At 33.8% G+C, this 23783-nt stretch overlaps 1 protein-coding gene across 1 annotated transcript in view; it reads left to right on the forward strand.

The window, feature by feature from the left end:
• PTPRQ (protein tyrosine phosphatase receptor type Q) overlaps positions 1–23783 on the forward strand; it is a 231921-nt gene that overhangs the window by 157788 nt on the left and 50350 nt on the right. The window contains exons 32-38 of the mRNA XM_081058782.1: positions 1077–1198; positions 5352–5538; positions 8560–8804; positions 11032–11098; positions 13407–13565; positions 14066–14288; positions 15974–16047. Coding sequence (XP_080914908.1) covers positions 1077–1198; positions 5352–5538; positions 8560–8804; positions 11032–11098; positions 13407–13565; positions 14066–14288; positions 15974–16047 — 1077 coding nt within the window. The remainder of the gene's footprint in view (positions 1–1076; positions 1199–5351; positions 5539–8559; positions 8805–11031; positions 11099–13406; positions 13566–14065; positions 14289–15973; positions 16048–23783) is intronic.

Consider the following 23783-nt stretch of genomic DNA (forward strand, 5'->3'; position numbering starts at 1 on the left):
GAACTAGATATACTTGTCATATTTATACTATCCTGATTTGTAAGGAATTATCTGAAAAAATGTTTTGAAGAGCTCCTGGGTCTACTTCATTTAATTTTTGGTTTCTTTCTCTTTTTTAAAAATTTATTGGGGTGACATTGGTTAGTAAAATTATATGGGTTTCAAGTGTACAATTCTGTAATACATCATCTATATGTCACATTGTGTGTTTACCACCCAGAGTCAGTTCTCCTTACATTACCATACATTTGACCCCTTTGCCCTCTACCACCCCCTCCAACCCTTTTCCATCCTAGTCCTGTCTTCCTAATTCTAGTCTCATCTTTCTAATTTCCAGGTAGCCATCTCAATCCTCATGAATTTCTCCGATTCAATGAGTACAAATCCAACTTTATCATCTCCTTCCATAGGCTCATCCCTACCAAAACCAGTATCTGTTCCTTAATGTGCTATTTTTGTGAACTCGATCAGCATTCTCCCAGTATGAATACATTATTACCTTTTACTACTTCCTCTATCTCAGTTTGTGTGCACATCTTATCAGCTTATAAGTTCTTTTATTAAAATTTTAAATTGACTGTAGGATTCATATACTCTTATCAATATCCACTTGTCACTCTTCTAATTTAGGATCTCACCATATCTCACCTCGATTTTTGCAAATAGCCTACATAGACTCAATGCTTCAGAGCACTTACCTTTTTCAGAGCTATCTGCGTTTTCTCAACAAACCTTCAGTGGCATCCCATTGTTTAAAGAATGAGCTTCAGACTATTTTAGAATTTAAAAAAAAAGATTTATTTTAGCAAGAGTAATATTTCATTTTCAAGGTATTATTTTGCATTTTAAAATCATATATAGATGACCATTAATTGTTCAAGTGAAGTTCTTATTTATTGTAATTATTTTGAAAGGAATGACATCTTTTGATTTGCCAACACTTTTAGCATGCTGTGAACTATAAATTAATGTATAATTAATTAATTATGGCTATCTATTTTTCATGATCTTTTCTATAGTATTGTAGCAAATACTAACTCAAATGTAGATGGGTAACTGCTTTTCTGTTTTTACAGCTCCAGATGGTCCTCCTGAAAATGTGTATGTAGTAGCGACATCACCTTTCAGCATCAACATCAGCTGGGGTGAACCTGCTGTCATTACTGGACCAACATTCTATCTGATAGACGTCAAATCAGTAAGGCTTGTCTTACCTTCTGAAAAAAGCAGTACAGAGCATGGTTAAGAACACAGGTTTTGGAACCAGACTATTTGCAATTTAATCCTTAAGTTCTATTAGACCTTAGGCAACTTATTTAACCTGTCTGTGTTTCGGTGTCCACATCTATAAAATGAAGATTAATAATAGATAATAGTACCTAGGGTACAGAGATTTTTGTGAAGACTAAATCAGTTTATATGCATAAAGAATTTACAACACTGCCTGACATATAGTAAGTACTCAATAAATGCAAAGAATTATTACCATGATTATTATTATATTGATCCTCAGGATGTAAGTGATGTACATAAACAAATGGTTAAATCGGTAATAATACACTGGTTTAAAATACAGTGAAAAAAGACTCAAAATACAAAATGAGAAGGGAGAGGGCATTAGGGGAAATATATCCCAAATAAATTACATCAGAACTTATCATTATATCTCTCCATTTGCACTATCTTATCCTATCTTATCTAACATTCTGATGTAAATATTACTATCTTTGAAGAAGATTTTGCATAAAGGGGAATTGAGGCACAGACATGATAAATAACTTCTCACAGAGCTGAGACCTGGCTAAGACCAGCAGACAGTGGTGATATAGGAAAAAGGAAAAACCATTTAACAGCAAATAAAATTTGCCAAATTGAAACATATGCTCACCAAAACCACATTGTACCAAAGATAGCAAGAATTTAAACAGATTCTAGCATGTCACACTTTCTCTGGAATTCTTGGAACTAAGGAGTCGTGTAGTTCTTTCCTCTCTTCATTCATTCAACACAAATATTTAAGCACATCCAACATGCCAGCATTAGTCTAGGTGCTAGGTATGTAAAACTGAACAAGTCTGATGTGATCTCTGTCTTTATACAGCTTATCTGCAGCTGTAGATTAACTCCAAGGCCCAAGAAGAACACATGTCAATGAATTTAGGACTCATGACACAGTCTGGACTTTACCAAATACTAGCCACAAGGACATAAAAGTCTTTCCCTATAAGACTCAATGAAGTAAAAATTGACCTCTTAAATAAAAATATATAGGCACAGATATCATCCTAGATGATTCTACTGGAAATTAGTGCATTTTGTAGTCATGTGTTCATTATTCCCTTTATTTTTTCAAAATAAAACTTAGTGGGCAGACTCTGTTTATTAAAACAAGGATGGAAAACAAATTTCTTAAGTAGCTTACACTCTAGAGGGAGGCACTAGACTATAAACAGCTAATTACAGAGTGTGAGGTATACAGTTTTTTTGGGGGGAATATAAACTAACAAAGTAGTTAAAGTTCCTGTTATGAGGAATATAGGATATAGAGGAGACTTCACAGAGCACGTTCAATTTGTTCTGGAAGTTGAGGCATGAATAAGGTTATACCAGTTGGGAAAGAGTGAAGGTGGGCAGGAAAAGGAGAGAAAACAGAACCAGTCTGATTACTGATATTGTATATAAAGCCACCATACTTCAAAAACAAATCAAAATGTTTTATAAAATAATAGATAATCAAATATAATATGCGCAAACAACCTTGGAATTGATGGCAGGGAAATGATGCGTCAAAGAGGTCTGAGGTGTCAGTCCTACGTAAGTGGACAAATAGTGGTTAACAATAACAAAGACAGAGTAGGTTTAGTGATGAAAGATAATCGGTTTTGTACTTGTTGTATTTGAGGACTCAGCATTCTTTCTTGATTTTATTAATTTTTTAAAATATATAACAGATCACATGCATGCTGTGTAATATTTTTACTTCTCGATATTTGTTATTCATTGTTTTCATGGAAGACATTGGAAGAGTTTACTTTTACTTTATAAGATCATGTCCAGTGAACTTAAGGTAGTGTAGAGAGTGCTGGATTCTTGAAACACCTAGGGCAAATCCTATCTTAGGTACTTAGTAGCTGTGGAATCTTGATCTCTATAATCAGAGATCAAGTAGTTATAGTACATATCAGGCAAGTAAGATAAATGAGCAGTCAAAACGATGCCAACTGGGTTGGGCTGTGATGAATTGGAGACCATGCTCCATTATAGACATCAACTGTTACTCATCTCTAGATAATTGTTACCCAGCATGAATATCAGACTAGTCTTAAGGAAAATTTTAAAAGCCAGATTTTATGTGATATTTAAATGTTATTTAAATACACATACACACTTACCACCAGTGGATACATACACCTGATCAATTGAATTCCTATACTGATATATTTTTCTGCCATTTTAGAAAAGCGGCATCTCTTTCCACTACTCTGTTTTAAGGTGGGAATGATCTATTTGACAGTTTGTAATGCTGATGTTATTTGTCAGCCAATTGCTATGTTTCTCATAGCAACATTGTCTTTAAAGCTCTAGAAAAGAGCATTTGAAGAAAATGTTAAAAAAGCTCTAGAAAAGAGCATTTGAAGAACATATTGAACTAAAAAACAAAACATCTTTCAAAGTTAGGAGGGAGGGTCGAGTTGAAAATGAACTTAGTATTTCGAATAGTGTTTATAACCTGTTTTAAAATGTTTTAAGTCAGAAAAAAAAATGTTTTAAGTCAGGTACCTAAGAGTAGCATGCATAATAGGCTTTCAGTTTTTCTGATGTTCATCTCAGGAAAAGCCCTTCCATTTAGGGCTAGAAACTTTAACTATGTTGACTCCCTGCAGCAAATAGGGCAGACTCTCCATCAAAGACAACCATACTTAAATAAGTTATACAACTGTATTTAGTATACCGAAGGATACTTATTTACGTACAATTAATAACTGACATCCACAATTGAGTCCTTGCATAGTGCTAGATCAGAGGTATTCAAATTGCAGTCATGATCAGAATTTTAAAATGAATTGGAATCAAATGTAAAAGAGCAGAAAACATTACAGTGCATTTCAAAAAGAGTAGTATTTCTGAAAATCGTTTTTGAGTTATAAAGAAGTATATATATATATATATATATATATATATATATATATATATATATATATGTGAATGTATGCACATATATGTCCTGGATTATATAATTATATTGCAAAATGTGTTTCCTTTTTGTGGTTCATGATAAACTAAACTACACCCAAAATCTCTGTGCCAGCTACTTCACATCTATTTTTTCTAAATCTCAACAAAACACAGTAAAGAGATATTATCATCCCAATTTCACATACACAGAAAGTAAGACACAGAGAGTATAAGTGACTTGACAAATGCTGCAGAAGCTATTAAGTGTCTAAGTTGGGATTTGAACCCTTGATGGATGGGTATCAAAACCTGTATTCTTTCTTCTATAAAACATTGGTGTAGAAAGTAGTATTTCATTGACTGCAGAGATGATTTTTACTGGATTTTGATGATTTTTGATGGATTGATTGCAGTTGGTTTATTGTTTTGTTTGTTTGTTTGTTTTTACTTCTGCTTTACTTTCAGTTATTGAAATAATTGCTAACAGAGGGTAAGGGGGTGGAGGGAGGGAGATGAGGGTAAGGGGAATCAAATATATGGTGATGGAAGGAGAACTGACTCTGGGTGGTGAACACACAATGGAATTTATAGATGATGTAATACAGAATTGTACACCTGAAATTATGTAATTTCATTAACGATTGTCACCCCAATAAATTAAAAAAAAGAAATAATTGCTAATTAGTGAACTGTTAAAGTAGCACTTTAGATTTCCGAGGGCAATCTGATTGTAAATAAAAAAATACAGTTGACCTTTGAACAATGTGGGGTTAGAGGTGCAGACCCCCATACAGTTGAAAATCTGCAAATAACCATTGATGCCCCCAAAACTTAAGTTGTCCCTCAGTATCTGCAAGGGATTGGTTCCAGGACCGTCACCGAGAACAAAATCCACGGATGCTCAAGTCACCTATGTAAAATGGCATAGATTAATATATACAGTCGGCCTAATGCAGCCGTAGACTCTCAACCACAGATTGAAAACAGTACAGGTATTTATGGAATAAAGTCTGCATACATGTGGACCCACACAGTTCAAACCCATGTTGTTCACGGGTCAACTGTACTTTCAATCTTGCCTAGATAAATATACACACGTATCTTTGTATTATAGTTTAGTGATTTGTGTATCCAGTGCTGCTTCCTTTAATTATTAGCTATTTTTTTTCCTGTAGGTAGATAGTGATGAATTTAATATTTCCTTAATCAAGTCAAATGAAGAAAATAAAACCATAGAAGTTAAAGATTTAAAAATCTTCACAAGGTATTCCGTAGTGATCACTGCATTTACTGGAAACATTAGTGCTGCATATGTAGAAGGAAAGTCGAGTGCTGAAGTGATTGTCACTACTCTAGAATCAGGTAAGGTGTATTTCTCATCAGTGCTAAAAATTGACTGAGAGTTAGGGATCTTTCTTACAGTTTCTCACACCCTACCCTAAAAAGGATATGTGTTACAAGAAATTTTTAAAGCGTATAATGTAAAATTCAATGATTCACTATGATTGACAAAATTTAACTTTCTATTTCTGAGGCAAAGTGGAATTATGTAGAATAATCAACCCTTGTAAATACAAAAACAAATTAGTTCATAATAAACCCAATTGTATTTATTTGCATTTGTTTAAACACTACATGTTTCAGAAATTGTTACCTTCCCTAAGAGATGAGTTTCACAGTTGTCTATAGCCAATAATGGCTATAAAAATTAAAACTCCATTTTAATTATTTCTGTCTCATGATTTAAGTGCACATTAAAGTGATAATACTCTGGTATTAAATAATCTGGAATTCAAAATTAGAATCCAGGTCACATTTACCGTATCTGTTTTCTTCACTTAGTTAAGTGACATGTTTTATTATATAACCTATTTGATAAATGTCAGAATCCATACAGATTTTCTCAAGTTCCTATGAACAGGGTCTGAATGAATAATAAGATTGTAACCAATAAGAATTAAATGTGGAAAGTCAACTTCCCAGAACTCGCTTACCCCATCCTCCTTCAGACTCCTGATGTTCTTTGCCACCAGATATGTCTTTGGAGCACATGAAGGGGTGTGTTGCTATAGTTTATTTGTTTCTATATGTAAGGTAAGTAGAGGAGGTAAAAATATTTTCTAGCTAATTCTTTCATTATGTTACATACTGTATTGTTTATAAAGTTATGGCTCTAAATTAAAAGTTACACCTTATTCTCAGCACCCTAAAATTCCACTTGTTTCCATTTTGCTGCCACATACATCTCAGGTATCTATTTTCTTGTTATGCTTTTTGGACTTCTCCCTCATCCTATCTGTGAGGAAATACGCTGCAGAACTTCACATTCATACCATAAAACATCCGTTGCAAATCTTAATGTGCTACCTCTCCCAAGGATATAGTAGTTTAATACATTTTTACTAAAACGTTGAAAGTAAAATTTTGGATGTAAAGCCAAAAATATTTAGAGTATACAAAGTTCTTTCCAACATTCAGAGAATTCTTTTACTTATCCAGCTTTAAATTTGATCTTATTTTTGAGAAACATTTTATACAAAGAAAATATATATAGTATTTCTTACGTATCCTAAAAACGTGTAATGGCTAATGCTGTGAAATGTATGTTGAACCAATTTAACGTTTATTTTAACTATCCATTTTTCTGTTTAAAATGTGATATTTGGCACTATAACATGTTATCTGATTCTGTTTTTCTTTCCTCACTTATTTATTTACTTATTTTTTGCTTGTTACAGGGAACTATTTTGAAAAATGTTTGCAAGAAAATAAAGCTTAAGTATCTGAACTATTAACAGCCAAATATTAACAGCCTTCTTCATGGAAATTCTTTACTTAGAATGGAAGAATATATTCATTTCAATTTGATCAAAATTATTATTCAGTCAGTTGTTTACATAAAAAACACTATGTAGTACAGCAAGAACTAGTTCCTATATTCATAAATTAATTTTATCTTCATGTATATCATTTTCTTTCACAATAATTTATTGAGACTTAACTAGTTATATGTTAGGCTAACTTTCATTTATCAAAAATAAACTGGACTATCTACACTATGTAAAGAACTCTCAAAACTCAACACTTAAAAAATCCAATTAGAAAATTGACAAAAGACATGAAGATTTGATTGGCAAATAAACTCATGATGAGATAGATTTTTCAACATCATTTGCTATTAGGGAAATGCAAATTAAAACCACAATGAAATATCACTGTGCATATGCTAGTACAGATAAAATAATTTTTAAAATAGTGGTAATACCAAATGCTGGCAAAAGACGCAGAAAGACTGGATTTCTCATTCATTGCTAGTGGGCATGTAAAGGGTACAGCTATATTGAAAAATAATTTGGTAATCTTTTATAAAATGAAACACACACTTACCACATGAACCAGTAATTATACTCTTGTATATTTACCACAGAGAATTGAAAACTTATGTTCACTCAAGCATCTCTATTTAAATGTTAAAACAGATTTATTAGTAATAACAAAAAGTAAAACTGGAAATGACGCAAAGGTTTTTTTATGATTAAACAAATTCTGGTTCATCCATAAAATTGAACACTACTCAGAAAAAAAGTTAGAAAAACAGAATGAACTATTGATATATGCAACAACTCTGATAAACTTCAAGGTCATTATGTTATATAACTTCAAGGTTATATGTTATATGTTATATGTTCAAGGTCTTTCTCAACAATACAAAACTGTGGAGAAGGAGAATGATTAGAGTGAAATGGAATGTCATGGGGAGGAATGGAGTGCAAATACACAGGGATAGCTGGAGGTCCTTTTATGGTGATGGGACAGTTTTGTATCTTGTTTCTGGTGATGGATATAGGAATCTATACGTGGGATTAGATTGCATAGACCTACACACATATACAGGAAAGCATGAAAAAATGGTGAAATCTGAATAAGGTCTCTAGTCAGGTTAACAGTTTTGTACCAATATCAGTTTCCAGGTTTGAAAGTTAAACTACAGTTATGTAAGATGTCACCACTGGGGAAAGCTAGGGGTAGGCTACGTGGGACTGTATGTACAATTTTTGCAACTTCCTATGAGTCTATATTATTTTAAATTAATTTCAAATAGTCATAGAAATTTATTCTGCATAAAAATTAATGCATATAAAAGGTAAGTTAATATATGAATAAATAAATATGCAAACAAATTGATCACCATTATAGTTTCTGTGACCTATAGGTGTCAATGATTCAACAATGCATCAGACATTTTGCTTGTTTTCATAATTTATATGGTTTTAATAATTTGTGAAATACTCTTTATAAACAGAAATTTGAAGCGCATATGTTTTATATGGAGATCAAAAAGAACAATATTTTAAAATTTAATCACTGAATATTTTATTTTAGTCCCTAAGGATCCACCTAACAACATGACATTTCAGAAGATACCAGATGAAGTTACAAAATTTCAGTTAACATTTCTTCCTCCTTCTCAACCCAATGGAAATATCCAAGTATATCAAGCTTTGGTTTACCGAGAAGATGATCCTACTGCTGTCCAGATTCACAATCTAAGTATTATCCAGAAAACTGACACATCAGTCATTGCAATGTTAGAAGGACTAAAAGGTGGACATACATACAATATCAGTGTAAGCATTTGTAGCTTTTAATTATTCACCTATTTTATAAAGTCAATTTATAAACTCAACATTCAGAAATACTGTAGCATATGTACACACTATATTTTTCATACTTTTTGTAAGATCATTTAAGACATGCCAATAGAAAATAGATTTAGAGAAATGAAATTGCTGATTTCTTATTATAATACAGCAAGTCCTGTGAAAAATGTAGATAGTAATTATACAATTATAGTAGAAACCCGGAAATAAAGTAAAGCAGAAAAAATTGCATGGTAAAAGTAAAAGAGCAGTAATGTACAAAGACATAATTCTGCAAAGGAAAACTATGTATATGTAATTATAAATGGAAGATGGAAAAGCAAATTTTAAAAGGCAAAGGGAAGAAATAACTGTTTATATGATTGGAATTCACATGTATTTCACACAACTGTTACTAAAAGCTAATCACATTTTATACCTTAATTTTAAATTATCCACATTGGAAAGTAACTGTGTACTCACTCGTATGTGAGTTCATATTCATACACACAATTTGTTTCATCCTTTGACTGCTTTTGTCTTAGGATTTTCAAGTAGAATTATGTAATTCAGAAAATCATATATATAATTCTTCCCTCACTCAGTTTGTATCTTATTATATAATCTCTCTTGCTGAGATTCTTGTTGCACATACCATTAAATGGACCACCATTATGAAAGATCTATTAGAGGGAGGACAGTTGTTAAAAGAATGAACTGGCCTGGATTCAAAATCCTGACTCTAGTATTTTCTGGGTCTGGTCAGTTTCCCTGAATCTGTACCTTAGTTTACTTATTTGAAAAATTAGTAATAGGAATAATACTTTATTTGTAGGAGTTTTGTAAGGATTAAAGATTTGTAGTTATGGTAAGTAATGAGTGGTCTATCAGTTTTGCCTATTGTGAATAAGAGAAAAAAATAGGAAATAAAACAAAGCACAACTAATTTATAATTTAAAGAACAAGAAATAAATTCTCTGATTGTTCACGAAGTGCAATTTACAGCATTCTCAAAACCTGAGAGTTTATTAGAAATGTATAACTTTAATACCTGTTCTGATCTGCTGAATCACAGTCTGCATATCTTCATTTATCAAGGTTCATAGGTGACTTCAATGCAATTTGAGAAGCACTGCCTAACTCTTTATTTATTATCTCACTTAAATGTTAGGTTGTACCATAAAGAAATAAAAATAATGAGGCATCATAATATGTTTCATTTTGGAATCTTTCTTATATCTATAAACTCCAGTAAATATTTTATTTAGATATTATTTAGATATTTTTTAACCACAGTTTTGGGGCTTGGTTTATTTACCATACCTACCACATCATATATGTCGTTATAATTTTAATTCAATAAAAATATTCCCAAAGTATCTCTAGTGTGGAGTGTGGGCCACTAATATGTAGACAAATTGATTCATTCCAATAAACATATTACGTTCTGCATTTTGTTTATAAGTACAATGAAATGGGCCAAGACTAATCTTTGTTTTGTATTATATAGCAAGATAAAGTGAATAAGAGAAGTTTCTGTATCTATAGCATGCTAAGCACAAAGTTAATTGAAAGGGTTCACATTTGTGTAAATCACTCTCTGTATATACAAACAGAAATGCTTTATGTGTATATGCTGCATTATGCAGGTTACAGCGTCAGATACTTTGGGGCAGGGGTGAAGAAGGGCATGAAGGGCAACTTTCAGAGGGATGATTTAATACAGGAAAACTGGGAGGCTAAAGGAATAGGATTTCATCTCAGAGAAGGGAAAAAAAAGAGAATCTTGAATATTGATTTAAAGAAAGCCAGAGGTACCTAGCTACAGAGCGGAGGAACAGATGTCAGAGTAGATGAAGAGAGTGTAGACATAGTGGCTTTTCTTTGCTATTCCCCCTACGGGTTCAAATTGAAGTCACAATCCTTTCCTGGTCTCTGGGATTGGGTGGTTTAGGTCACTCAGCCTTTGTTCTTAGAGCTTAGTTAAGATCAGTTTTAAGAATCTCTTTACTGTTATGCATTTAAGTGAGTGCAATAAAAATATAGTTAATAGACTATATGCAACTGTTTATAAAAGTGCTATCATTTCTAAATTACATGTAACCAAAATCATTTATATATATACATATACATATATATAATCATTTTATATATATATGTATATGTATAAATATAAATGATTTGAAAGTAGTAACAAGATATTTCTTTGTTTCAGGTTTATGCGATCAATAGTGCTGGTGCAGGGCCAAAGGTTCAGATGAGAATAACCATGGATATTAAAGGTACATACATGAGCTGCCTTTCCACAAAGGCTGTTGTCTTAATCAATCAGTAATAATAATTTGAATTCCATATTAGCATTAAAGATGTACTCAAGCTTTTAAATGATGCATATGTGTGTAATTTAAGTAATAATGTATGCTTATTAAAGTTATAATTAAAATACGTAAATGATGCAGAGTACCATGGTAAATAAAGACAATGCCCACCTGCTATTTTTCTTATACCTCTTTTCCTCCAAATTTAAACTTGTCTGAGAGAAATTTTATAGTCTGTTATTTTGCTTTTTAATTCTATCGAAAACAAAACTCATTTTTAAAATTACCCATGACTAGAAGTTGACTAGTTCTAATTAGATTCCTGGACTCACCTTTATTTATATTGAAAGTCAGTTTCTTTTCAATTAATCAAATAATGTTTACTGAACTACCATATATTCAACTTTATGCTTCTGACTAGAAAGTAGATCTATTGATTCATTATTCTGGCAGGTAGTTTTCATAGAAAATATAAGTAAAATTTGGAGTCCCTCACCCCCCAAATCCATTAAAACTAAAAAGATGAGAAGGAATTTAAAGCCATTCATTCATGGAAGGTGACTACTCTTCCTGAGACTAAAAACATGCGTGTAATTGTGCCATGTCTAAAAATCGGTATAAAACTTGCAGAGAGATTTAAAAAAAAAATTAAGTGTATGGGCCTTTAGAGAATTCTAGCATCTGATGCTTCTCTCTTTAACGCAACAAGTAACTTTTCTCAGTCTTTAGTAAGGACAGCAGAGCACAGTAATTAGAAGTGCCAGCTCTAGACTGAGTCCAGGGTCAAACTGCTGATATTTAATCCTGGATCAGCCATTTGATATCTGTTTGTTTGGGCCAGTTTCTTAACCTCTATAAGCCTGTATAGTGCAGATAATACTAGGTACTACCTCATAGATTGTTGTGAGGATTCAAAGAGCTAATCTTTGAAAAACCTTATGACAGTGCTTGGGAACTAGTACCATGAAGAATAAGAAATAGCCACTGTAGGGTGAAGCTGATATATTTTCTTTTCATTAATGGGTAGTTTATATAATCACCATACTGTTTATAAGTATTATTTGCTTTTAATTGATAAGTTATGTACTTAGACTACACAAATCCATAAAGTCTTAAAAAATATCAGCAAGTTTACAAAATGATTTCACAAAAAATAGTTAAAGCATCATACCATCTTAACCTGTCTTTATTATTCAGTGGCAAACATGTTGCATGCAGATAACGATAGACTCCCCAGGAGCCTCGCTGAGAGTTCCTCAGGAGTCCCAGAAACCTGAGGCTCTTCCTGCTGAATTCTTCCTTCCTTTTCCCCTTTCACAGGTGTTAGGCCTGTGATCTGTGGTCTAAATGCTCTTGCCACCTACTCCTGCTCCCTGTCCTTTTTCTCCAATCAACTTTCTACACATTTAATTTCATCACAGCCTTTACATCTCAGAGGGGGGAGCTAAAGGATCAAGTTAAAAAGATTTGGGTCCCTTTATAGCTATGTGACATAGGTCCATTTCCTCATGTATAAAAGGCAAATGATAGTGTCAATTTTATAGCATTATTGAGAGGCTTTTAAAAAGGTTTAATAAGTATGGATATTGAAGTTTGATTAAGCAACTTATTAATGCTCAAACAGCTAGTATATATAGCTATAAAATAAAGTGCAACAGCAGGCTTTCATAAATATTAACTTTGGAGATAACTTGTATGCTATGCATTGAGGGTATAATGTGAATTAGCATGGCACTTTTAGAAATTATTCTGGCAATATCTATTTAAGTTAAAAATACGCATATATTTTGTTCCATAAATTCTGAATTTGGGAATCTAGTCCATGGAAATAAAAAGATGTTTGGCATAGATAAACTAGGGGTTAAGGGGAAGTGCAAGTTATGACTAGAATAGAAATTGCTAAACCAGGTAAAGGAAGTGAAAGAAGAAGACACTCCGATAGTAGTATAATTTAATGCATTTATGAAAATTATGTATGAGTGACAGCATCCAGAATTTGAATTTACTTAATATGTGAAAAGAAGTCTGATGACCGAAAAATCACACCTGGGCCCTATTATCTCAGGAAAGTCTCAAATATGTAATTATACCACCAGGAGATAGTAATTGCTAAATATTTGCTGTATCCAAGAGAAACTCTGTTTCATTTGTTATTTATGTTTGTCATCACTTTATCTGTAAATTACCTGCATGAAATAAGAATTTTAAATGGGTTTTTCTTCTCTTTAGAAACAAAAAACCAATCGTAATGATATTTCTTCTTTGTTTATAGCTCCAGCACGACCAAAAACCAAACCAACCCCTATTTATGATGCTACAGGAAAATTGCTGGTGACTTCAACAACAATTACAATCAGAATGCCAATATGTTATTACAATGATGATCACGGACCAATCAGAAATGTACAAGTGCTTGTAACAGAAGCCGGAGGTATCATCAAATGTCAACTTATCGTGTTAAATTGTAAAGTGGAAATTGCTGAATGGTTTAGAAATTTCAGTTCAGAATTAGTAATACGAGGTTGACTCCTCATTATCACACAACTCTTGAGCTTAATAGTTTGTCAATATTATCATTCATTATACTAATCATTTATTTATGCCTAAAATATTTAACTGAAATAAGAGAAGGCATAGTTAAAATACGTGATTTATTTATTCAATATGCTAATAGGATTGTTTCGATTTTGACAAAATGGAGTCTGGGTAGTTTTTTTGGAGATGTGAACAAGAGAGTTACTCTTGACTAAGGGTTTTGTTTTTTTTTTCTTTACCTGCTTATCCAGGTAAATCAGCTGAATCACCCCTGGTGGTGCAGAGTAAGAGGTGTTGCATTCAGCTTTTCTTTATGAAATTATAAAAATAGCCTTTAAACCTGTGAAAATACATTCATATATTACTTGTAATCATCATTCTTTTTTCTGAAAATAGCTCAACATGATGGAAATGTAACAAAGTGGTATGATGCATATTTTAACAAACCAAGACCGTATTTTACAAATGAAGGTTTTCCTAACCCTCCGTGTACAGAAGGAAAGACAAAGTTCAGCAGCAATGAAGAAATCTACATCATAGGCGCTGATCATGCATGTATGATTCCTGGAAATGAAGACAAAATTTGCAATGGACCTCTGAAACCAAAAAAGCAATACTTGTAAGTTTAGTTTATACCTACCATGCATCGTGTTAGCAAGATAGTGGGTGTCTTTCATCCATCCATCCACCTATCCTTTCATCTTTCCAGTAAGCACTGGGCATCTGTCAGGTATTGCGACCTGGTCTTTTAGGCCCTAGGAATGTAAAGATCAACAAGGAATTGTCCTCATACTCCACAGACTACATTTCTGTAGGAAAAGCAGGCAAACCTAAACATAATTATGATTTGATCTGATAAATGACATAAGGTCAATAGAAAAAAATGTGCAATTGCAGAATATAGGTAGGATAATTTAATTCTTTATGTAGAGGATAATGTGACTAATGTGTAATATTTTGTGTGTTTCACTCAGTATGTTGCCATGTATGCTAATATGCAGGTTTTTAGAAACACTAGCAGTCTTTTGGTTAATGATGCCTTTAGTTTACCTCATTCATAGCAATAGTTTTCTGCTCTTTATGCCATCAAACATCTGAATGAGTGATTGAAATTTTTACAACTCGCTTTAATATTTGACATTTTAATAATTGTATATCATATTAAAAATCAATGCTGATATTTTGGCTTTGCTAAACTGATCATATTTTTATATTAAATTGACTATTAGTTTGTGCCATAAGGCTACAATTTTTAAAAAAATTTAAGTTATTTGATTTTCAAAATATAATTTTTCTACTAAATTTGAAAAATACAGCTAGTTTCAATTTTGCCTGCTAATTAAAGCATTACTAAATTTTTGTAAATGTCCTAGACCAAATTATCATTAGACAAGGTAAAGAAGTTAGGTATTTAAAAAAAGAATGTTCTATCATCTATTATTAAGTATAGTTACTTTGGTTACTAAATTATTGCCTGAAATTTAATCGTTATCCATGTGACAATTATGAAAATGGTATATCACTAAGTTTAATATTTATTCAAATTTTTTTATTTTGCATATTTTTCCAAAACAGACTCTTTATATAATCACAATAAAATCATAAGGATTTGAGAATAGTAGAGATTAAAGAATGCATTGCAGTTTACTAGTGTAAATTGGTTTTATATTTTTGAATGCCTGGATGTCTGTAGTTTTTAAATAAGATGTTTGAGTTGTCTCTGCGAATTAGAAACACCCAGTGATTTTTAGGATTGATTCTCTCCTGCACCCATTTTTTATTTAATATGTCATTAAAGCATGGAAAGTGAAAATACAGCCATGAACACATAGAATTAGGAAGCATTGTTCTTAATTGTATACATATGAACAAGATAAGTTCTATATGACCATTCTAAATCTGATTCACTGGTATGTTCAAAGGTGGTCGAGCTATAAAGATTATTAAATTTATATTTGTAAAGTATGTTTGGGTAACACACAGAGACATTAAATTATTTCATCTAAACAAATCTATGAGGGAGGTGACCTGCTTCAGTTTAGCTGCTGACTGCTTATGAATCAGCCCAAATTCGGTCATTCTCTGATGAAGTTCAAGAGGTCCATGTATAGGAAAATTATTCATCTCACATGAAGGTATTATATGTTTGTCCTGATGATGATTGAATACCAAGTTTACATCGTGTAAATTAGTTTTATGTAGAATAAAAGTGTTTATTTTAAATCGCTATTTGTTAAATTATTCACAGAAAAAAGGTCAGACGGCATGCAAATTGTTGGTTTTTAATTTTTTTCTATTTCATAGATTTAAATTTAGAGCCACAAATGTCATGGGACAATTTACTGACTCTGATTATTCTGACCCTATTAAGACTTTAGGTAAGACATATTTTGCAGTTTACTTTCATTTATACTCTCAAAATGCTAATCACAGTGCAATATTCATTAGTAAATGTATTAATCCATGACTGAATGTTCTCAGGTATAAATTCATTTCAAAGTTAATTAGCCCAACTAAGGAAAAAATAGTATTTTGTAATATTCTTTTAATAGATGATGTTCCATCCATTCAAATCTGGATATAGATTTTGATATGATATTGGTTCTATGTTGATGTGTACTAACTTTATACTAGGCAAATATTTATTTGGCTGTTTAATATACAATCTTACAGTAAAACTTTTTACCTAATAAAAAAGAAAAAGGCCTGTGGACATTTTTCTGAAATAATCCTAAAAATTAGAAGCTTGCCATCCTCTTTAATTTTGTTTTCTTTCTAACCAACACTTACATGAGTTTTTTTTTTTTCCCAATTATATCTACCCAATCAGGCCTGAATCGAACACAGATACGATTTAGTCAGATGCAAATGTATTTCTTCTTCCTCCTCCTCCTTCTCCTCTTCTCCTTTTTCGTCGTCACCATCATCATATCTAACATTAAATATTCTGTGCCAGATACACTTTTAGGCTCTTTGTATGTGTTAAGTGATGGACTCTTTACAACTATCCTTTAATTTAATTAGGTCAGTGGTTCTCAACCAGAGTGATTTTACTCTCCAAGGATATTTGGCATTGTATGGAGCCAATTTGGTTATCACGAGCATGGGGGCTGAACTACTGGCATGTAGTGCACAGAAGTCAGGGATACTGGTGAGCATCCCACAGTACATAGGACAGCCCCTCACAGAAAAGAATTATCTAGCCCATTGTCATGCAGGGTGTCAGGCAAGGTCTCTGGTCCTGCTCCCCACACAAGAACACAGAATATGGTGAGGCCAAAAAGGAACACCCACAGAGCCATAGATAGGGGAGTCACTAGTCTCACTGGTGGTTGGATTGGAGACACAGGAAGCAGGAGCCACACGACCCACAACCCACTGTCCACTTGTCTCTGCCAACCAACCTCACCTGCTAACTGCAATCCACCTCTCTACAATCCATAATCCATACTCCGCCATGCCATGCCATGCCATGCCAGGACGCCACACCACCACGCCACACCACTACACCTCCACTACACCACCACCTTGCTAGCTTAGCCACGGCAGTTATATCAGTGGCTAATGGCTAACCAGTAGCAGCCGATGGCCAACTAGTCATAGCTGATGACCATCTACTACCTGAGCAAGCACCTTCCTATGTGAGGCCGAGAGCCTGGGAACTGCTCTCTGGGGCTCTGTCCCCACACCCATCATGTCATTAGTCCCAAGGTTGCAAGAACCTATTAGGTGCTAATGTTAGCTCCATTTTATAGATGAGGACACCAAGACCCATAGTAAGTAATTAAGTGGCTGGGCCAGGATTCCAGCAGATTGCACAATAATTACGCTACAAATACAGGATTTAGACCTGGATTCAAATTTTGGCTTTTACACTTGAGAAAATAATTTAATTTCTGTAAACCTCAGTTTCTTCATTTGGAAAATGGTGTCTTTTATTCCTGTCTTCATTTCTTTTCTTTTTCTTTTTTTTAAATTAAAGTTTATTGGGGTGACAATGGTTAGTAAAGTTACGTAGGTTTCAAGTGTACAATTCTGTAATACATCATCTATATATCACATTGTGTGTTCACCACCCAGAGTCAGTTCTCCTTCCATTACCAAATATTTGACCCTGTTTACCCTCATCTCCCACCCCCCAACCCCCTTACCCTCTGGTAACCACTAAACTATTGTCTCTGTCCATGAGTTTTATTTATTTCTTTGTTTGTCTTGTTCCTTTATTGTTTTCAGTTTTATATCCCACATATCAGTGAAATCATACGGTTCTCGACTTTTTCTGTCTGACTTATAATAGGCTTTTATTCTGTAGTGCTTATTCTGGATTGACTACATGGAGTTCTGCTATCTAGTCGTTTATAGCTAGTAAAACAGGTAGGAGTGGAGGAAATTACTAGGAGAGCAGCCCTCAGAGGTGGTGAAATGAGATGCTCATATTTGGAGCACGGAATGTACCATTGATGGAATTCCTTGATGACTAGCAGTGTAGTCTGGTTAATGGATGTAACACCATCAGTTTCTATTCTCAAGTGAGATTTCTACCTGGCTATTGAATGTTATGATTGTGTGGAGGTCAAATTCACCCTGACGGATCAAGCACCAAGGAGCACTCTCCAGAAATGGCCCTGTTCCATGATTTGACCTTAATAAAAGGCCATGGAGTCCTAAGAGTTTTCAGAAAAAGCACATTGCCAAGGACGATAGAGTAGAAGGACTTAAAGAGGAAATAAAGTTGACCATTTCTGCAATAGTCAATGCTCAGTGGCCAAAATGGTTTAATGACTGTGAGAATGGGGGCAAGCAAATAATATAATGCATTGATATAATACTCCTGATGACATCATAAAATTAGGAAAAAAATGTTTGGGTCCTTCTTTCTCTCAAATATATCATGTATTGGGAAATAGGATAGCATTTGTAAGAGGCTCATGGCTTTCAACATTCCTAATAAGCCTGCTGAAGACATGTATGTATGTGATCCCAGACTTCTGTGAAAGAAGTATAGATCCCATTTAGGTCATCAAACCACCAATAGATATATATTCATTCCGTGGTATTTTGCACACCACAAGCAGCAAGCTACCATCAATATGTGTTCAGGATTTAAGAGCCTTTGTAAGCCTGTGTTTCTAAGTTAGCATAGGGCATATACTTCTAAGACAGGCCATTTTGACAGTGATTGTGCCTCTCTGAGATACCATAGGCAAAGTAATCCCCATAGACTGGACTAAAAGTACAAATAAGAAAGAACCAGACAGAGCTTGTCTGGATAAGGATGACTGGTTATTTGCACTTAGGGAAATCTTTATGGCTTGAAAGAAGAAACATGGGAAATGACATGCACCATTATTTTAACCCTAAAGAAATACTCACAACTTATTTGATGGGTTTTTTTTTTTATTCAATATTGAGCATTAGCATTTTTATTAACAAAAATTCTCAAGAATCACTCAAACTCTTTTTGAAAATCCTCCTTAGGCCCACCAGTTTGTGGAAACTGCTTGTAAGCAATGTTTTGATTACAAGGTTTAATTATAGAGGATTCCTGTGATTTGAAAACCAGACACTCCTTTCTGTACCTTACAGGGCTTCATTAAAGCTGAACAAAATGAAACCTTAAACCCCATTCAAAGGCATTCTGTGATTGTTTTCTTCTGTCATAACACTTCTCGTTTAATTACTATGCTAATAATGAAAAGTTTCGATATGCTCACTTAGAAACAGAAATAGGGGAGTCGCTATGTGTTTTTTACAGCGAAAGGATCGCTTGCCCCCCAAAACACCAGAGAACAAGGGAAAGTTTTATTATGTTAACAAGGCAATGGTGGACCTCATAAACTTTGCAGTCAGACTGGCGTATTTCAGGCACTTTGGGCATATGTTGAATTTATGTGACTTTGTGTTAGTTACTTAAAAAATGAACTTCTGAAATCTTGTTTCCAAAATGAGAAGAATTATATCTACCTCATGAACTAACTAGGAGATTACATCTGATGAATGAATGGATGAAAGAGTATGATAATGTTTATTGATAAATATACTGAACATTATTTATGCATTAAGACTTTTATGAGTGTTTTTATATATTACCTTATGTATTCTTCACTGGCCCCCTATAACATGATCTCCTACTTATAGATAGCCTCAATTTACTGGTAAGAAATCTGAAGCTGGCTCCTAAAGCAATTTGCCCAAGGTTATAGAACTCAGAAGTGGCAGCACCAGCTTTTAGATCCAGGCAGCGTGACTCATGACTCGAATCGGTGTTGTGCTTGTAACCATTATTACCACATCTCCTGAAAATTGTTAAGTGCCCCAGGAGCTTTCAAATTCATTACTGTTAGTGATGTGTCTGCTCCTACAGCCTTCCTATTTTTGCTGTACAATTTTCCCTTCTCAACATTTTAAATTATTTCTAGCTCTTCTCTTTTCACCTTCTTGTCTTAACTTTTGAGGCTAACATTCACACAAGTATGCTTCCTTTTTACACATAAAGGTACAATAAATGCTTTTGGTGTTGTTTTTTTTAAACAATGAATTAATGTGGCTTTTCCATACACCTTGGAAACCACTTTTTATTATGTACTTTAAATATTTTGCCAATCTGATGTATGAAAATTACATCTGTCTTAGATATTTTAATTTATATTTTTTGAATTATGAAACTGAGTGAATTTTATTATTAAATTCTTGTGCAGTATTAGAATATCCAGGATGACTAAGCCAAAAGAAAAAAAACTCTTTATTTTTAAGTTCTGTTAAGAACTTGTTTTCTTTTAAGATCAGTAATAATACTAATAATAAGATCATATAATATGTACTTATATCAAGAGCTAGACATTGTCCTATAAACTTTATAACTCATTTAACTTAAGCTTAAAATCAGATCCATATACTGAGTTTAAAAAATGATAATTTCAATCAAAAAATAATACTTATGCGGGGTGGCTGGTTAGCTCAGTTAGTGAGAGAGTGGTGCTAATAACACCAAGTTTGCTGGTTTGATCCCCGCATGGGCCACTGTGAACGGTGCCCTCCTTAAAAAATATATCTAAAAAAAATGATAATAATACTTATGAAAAATTAGTACTTCTTTATTATGATTAGCTTAATTTAAGTCTAGTAAGGAAATGTCTTGTGCTTATTCCAAAAAATTCATGTTCATATTTTTATGTGAAAGAATTGCATTTTCTATGCAAGGATTTGAACAAGTGACCTCATTCTGTACTGGTAATGCTCTCTGGGTACATGCATAGCACTGAATCTGAATCTGTACTCATAATCATGGCACATTTTGTCCTTTCTTAGTGGTGCTTTTGTAATACATGTGCCCAAATGATTACATATGGTTTGTTAATACATTATATGTCATTTCCTCACTTCACTTGTCTAGTGCTTTGAAATGGTAATCTAATCTGAAAAAATAATTTTGTGGTCTATGAAATCACGTTTTTCCCCACTAAGTTCTAAGGTCAACTGATTCAATATTACTTGATAAAGATTCTTTATTTTCATGTTTTCTTTCCCAAGCATATCCAATTAGAGTCAGCATGTGAAAATTCACAAGACAAAGCATTCATATTTTAAAATATAAAAAAGGTGTATCTAAAATACTTTCTGAGCTACATGCTGATTTAGTGTCTTCTAAATTTAGCTGGAGATTCTAGAGGATCATGAAACTGTGATAACTTTTTAAAATTCAGTATTCATTCAAATCTACAATGCAGAATAGCCACAGGAAACTTTTCACACTTAACATTTCATAAGCACCAATCTAGGGAAAAAAGATGAAACATTAATCCCTGCATGTTTTACAGATAGTTAACCTATTTTGTTTTCTTACTTGATTTTAATACTTTTTATAATAAAATTTTAAAGTATAAATCATATAAATTAAAATTGATTACAATTATAATTAGTTGTCTAAAATAAATGATTACTAATTTGTATTATAGCCCTGCAAGCTATCTTATACTACGAATCGGAGACATTGGTTTTCTAATGGCCATGGCCTGATTCCTTTTCAACACTAACACATGAGACCTTCAACAAATCTCGCTCAACCTAAACAACACCAACCTCCCCCTGACCGGACTTGTCCTCGCCACAACAGGAAAATCAGCTCAATTCGGCCTCCACCCATGACTACCATCAGCTATAGAAGGCCCGACACCTGTCTCAGCCCTACTCCATTCTAGCACAATAGTTGTAGTAGGAGTATTCCTACTCATCCGTTTCTACCCTCTAATCAAAAACAACAAAACCATCCAATCCGTAGTACTATGCCTAGGAGCTCTTACCACCCTCTTCACAGCAATCTGTGCCCTCACCCAAAACAACATCAAAAAAATTGTAGCTTTCTCAACCTCCAGCCAACTAGGCCTGATAATAGTAACAATTGGCATTAACCAACCCCACCTAGCATTCCTCCACATCCGCACACATGCATTCTTCAAAGCTATCCTGTTCCTGTGCTCCAGCTCCATTATCCACAGCCTAGGGGACGAACAAGACATTCGAAAAATGGGGGGCTTATATAATACCCTTCCCTTCACCACCACTGCCCTAACTGTAGGTAGCCTAGTACTTATAGGAATACCTTTCCTAACAGGATTCTACTCTAAAGACCTAATTGAGTCAGCCAACACGTCATATACCAACGCCTGAGCCTTTCTAATTACCCTGGTCGCCACCTCTCTGATAGCTGTCTACAGCACCCGAATCATTTTCTTTGCACTTCTAGGCCAACCTTGATTTCCCGCACTCATTCTCATCAACGAAAACAACCCCTACCTAATAAACTCCATCAAACGCCTCCTAATTGGAAGCATCTTTGCTGGTTTCTTCATTACCAACACCATCCCTCCCATGACAGTACCCCAAATAACCACACCCTAAAACCTAAAAATAATTGCCCTAGCCGTAACCATTCTAGGCTTCACCATTGCCCTAGATCTAAGCTCAGCAACACAAAACCTAAAATTCAAACACTCCTCAGCCCTATTCAAATTCTCCAACCTACTCGGCTATTTCTCAACCGTGATACACTGCTCTATGCCTCTAATAAACCTGTCTCTAAGCCAAAAAATGGCCTCCCTATTACTAGACCTGACCCGAATAGAAAATGCCCTGCTTAAATCAATCTCTCTACTCCAAATAAAAACCTCGACCCTAGTATCAAGCCAAAAAGGCCAAATCAAACTGTACTTCCTCTCTTTCCTCCTAACACTAATCCTAAGCCAAATCGTACTTATCCTCCACAAGTAACCTCTAAAACAACAACTACCCCAACAAGCAGGGACCACCGAGTAACAACCACCAACCAAACCCCATAACTATATAAACAGATACACCCATTACCTCCTTACTAAAAACCCCAGAATCTTATTTGGTTCAATACCTGATCTTCAACTTGAAAATTTTATTTTATTTTATTTTTTCTATTCCTAAATTTTTTTTTTTATTAGTTTCAGGTACACAAGACAAAGTAATACTTAGACGTTTACCATTTATATCCCTCATACTGTGTGAACCTCCCTTCCCCCATCCACTATACCTCTGACATCGCACAGAGCCATTACGTTCCCACTTTCTCTATTCCTAATACTGTACTCTGCTTTTTGTAAGTATATTTATTAAAGTTTATTGGTGTGACAATTGTTAGTAAATTTACATAGATTTCAGGTGTACAATTCTGTATTACATCATCTATAAATACTATTGTGTGTTCACCACCCAGAGTCAATTCTCCTTCCATCACCATATATTTGATCCCCCTTACCCTCATCTACCACCCTCCTCCCCCTTACCCTCTGGTAACCAATAAACTATTGTCTGTGTCTATGAATTTTTGTTTCTCATTTGTTTGTCTTGTTCTTTTGTTGTTTTTGGTTTATATACCACATATCAGTGAAATCATAGGGTTCTCTGCTTTTTCTGTCTGACTTATTTCGCTTAGCCTCATACTCTCAAGATCCATCCATGTTGTCACAAACGTTCCTATATCATCTTTTTTTACCGCCGAATAGTATTGCATTGTGTATATATACCACAACTTCTTTATCCATTCATCTATCGAAGGACATTTTGGTTGTTTCCATGTCTTGGCCACCGT

The sequence above is a fragment of the Rhinolophus hipposideros genome, assembly GCF_964194185.1.
Source record: "Rhinolophus hipposideros genome assembly, chromosome: 9".
In the NCBI taxonomy this organism is placed as follows: domain Eukaryota; kingdom Metazoa; phylum Chordata; class Mammalia; order Chiroptera; family Rhinolophidae; genus Rhinolophus; species Rhinolophus hipposideros.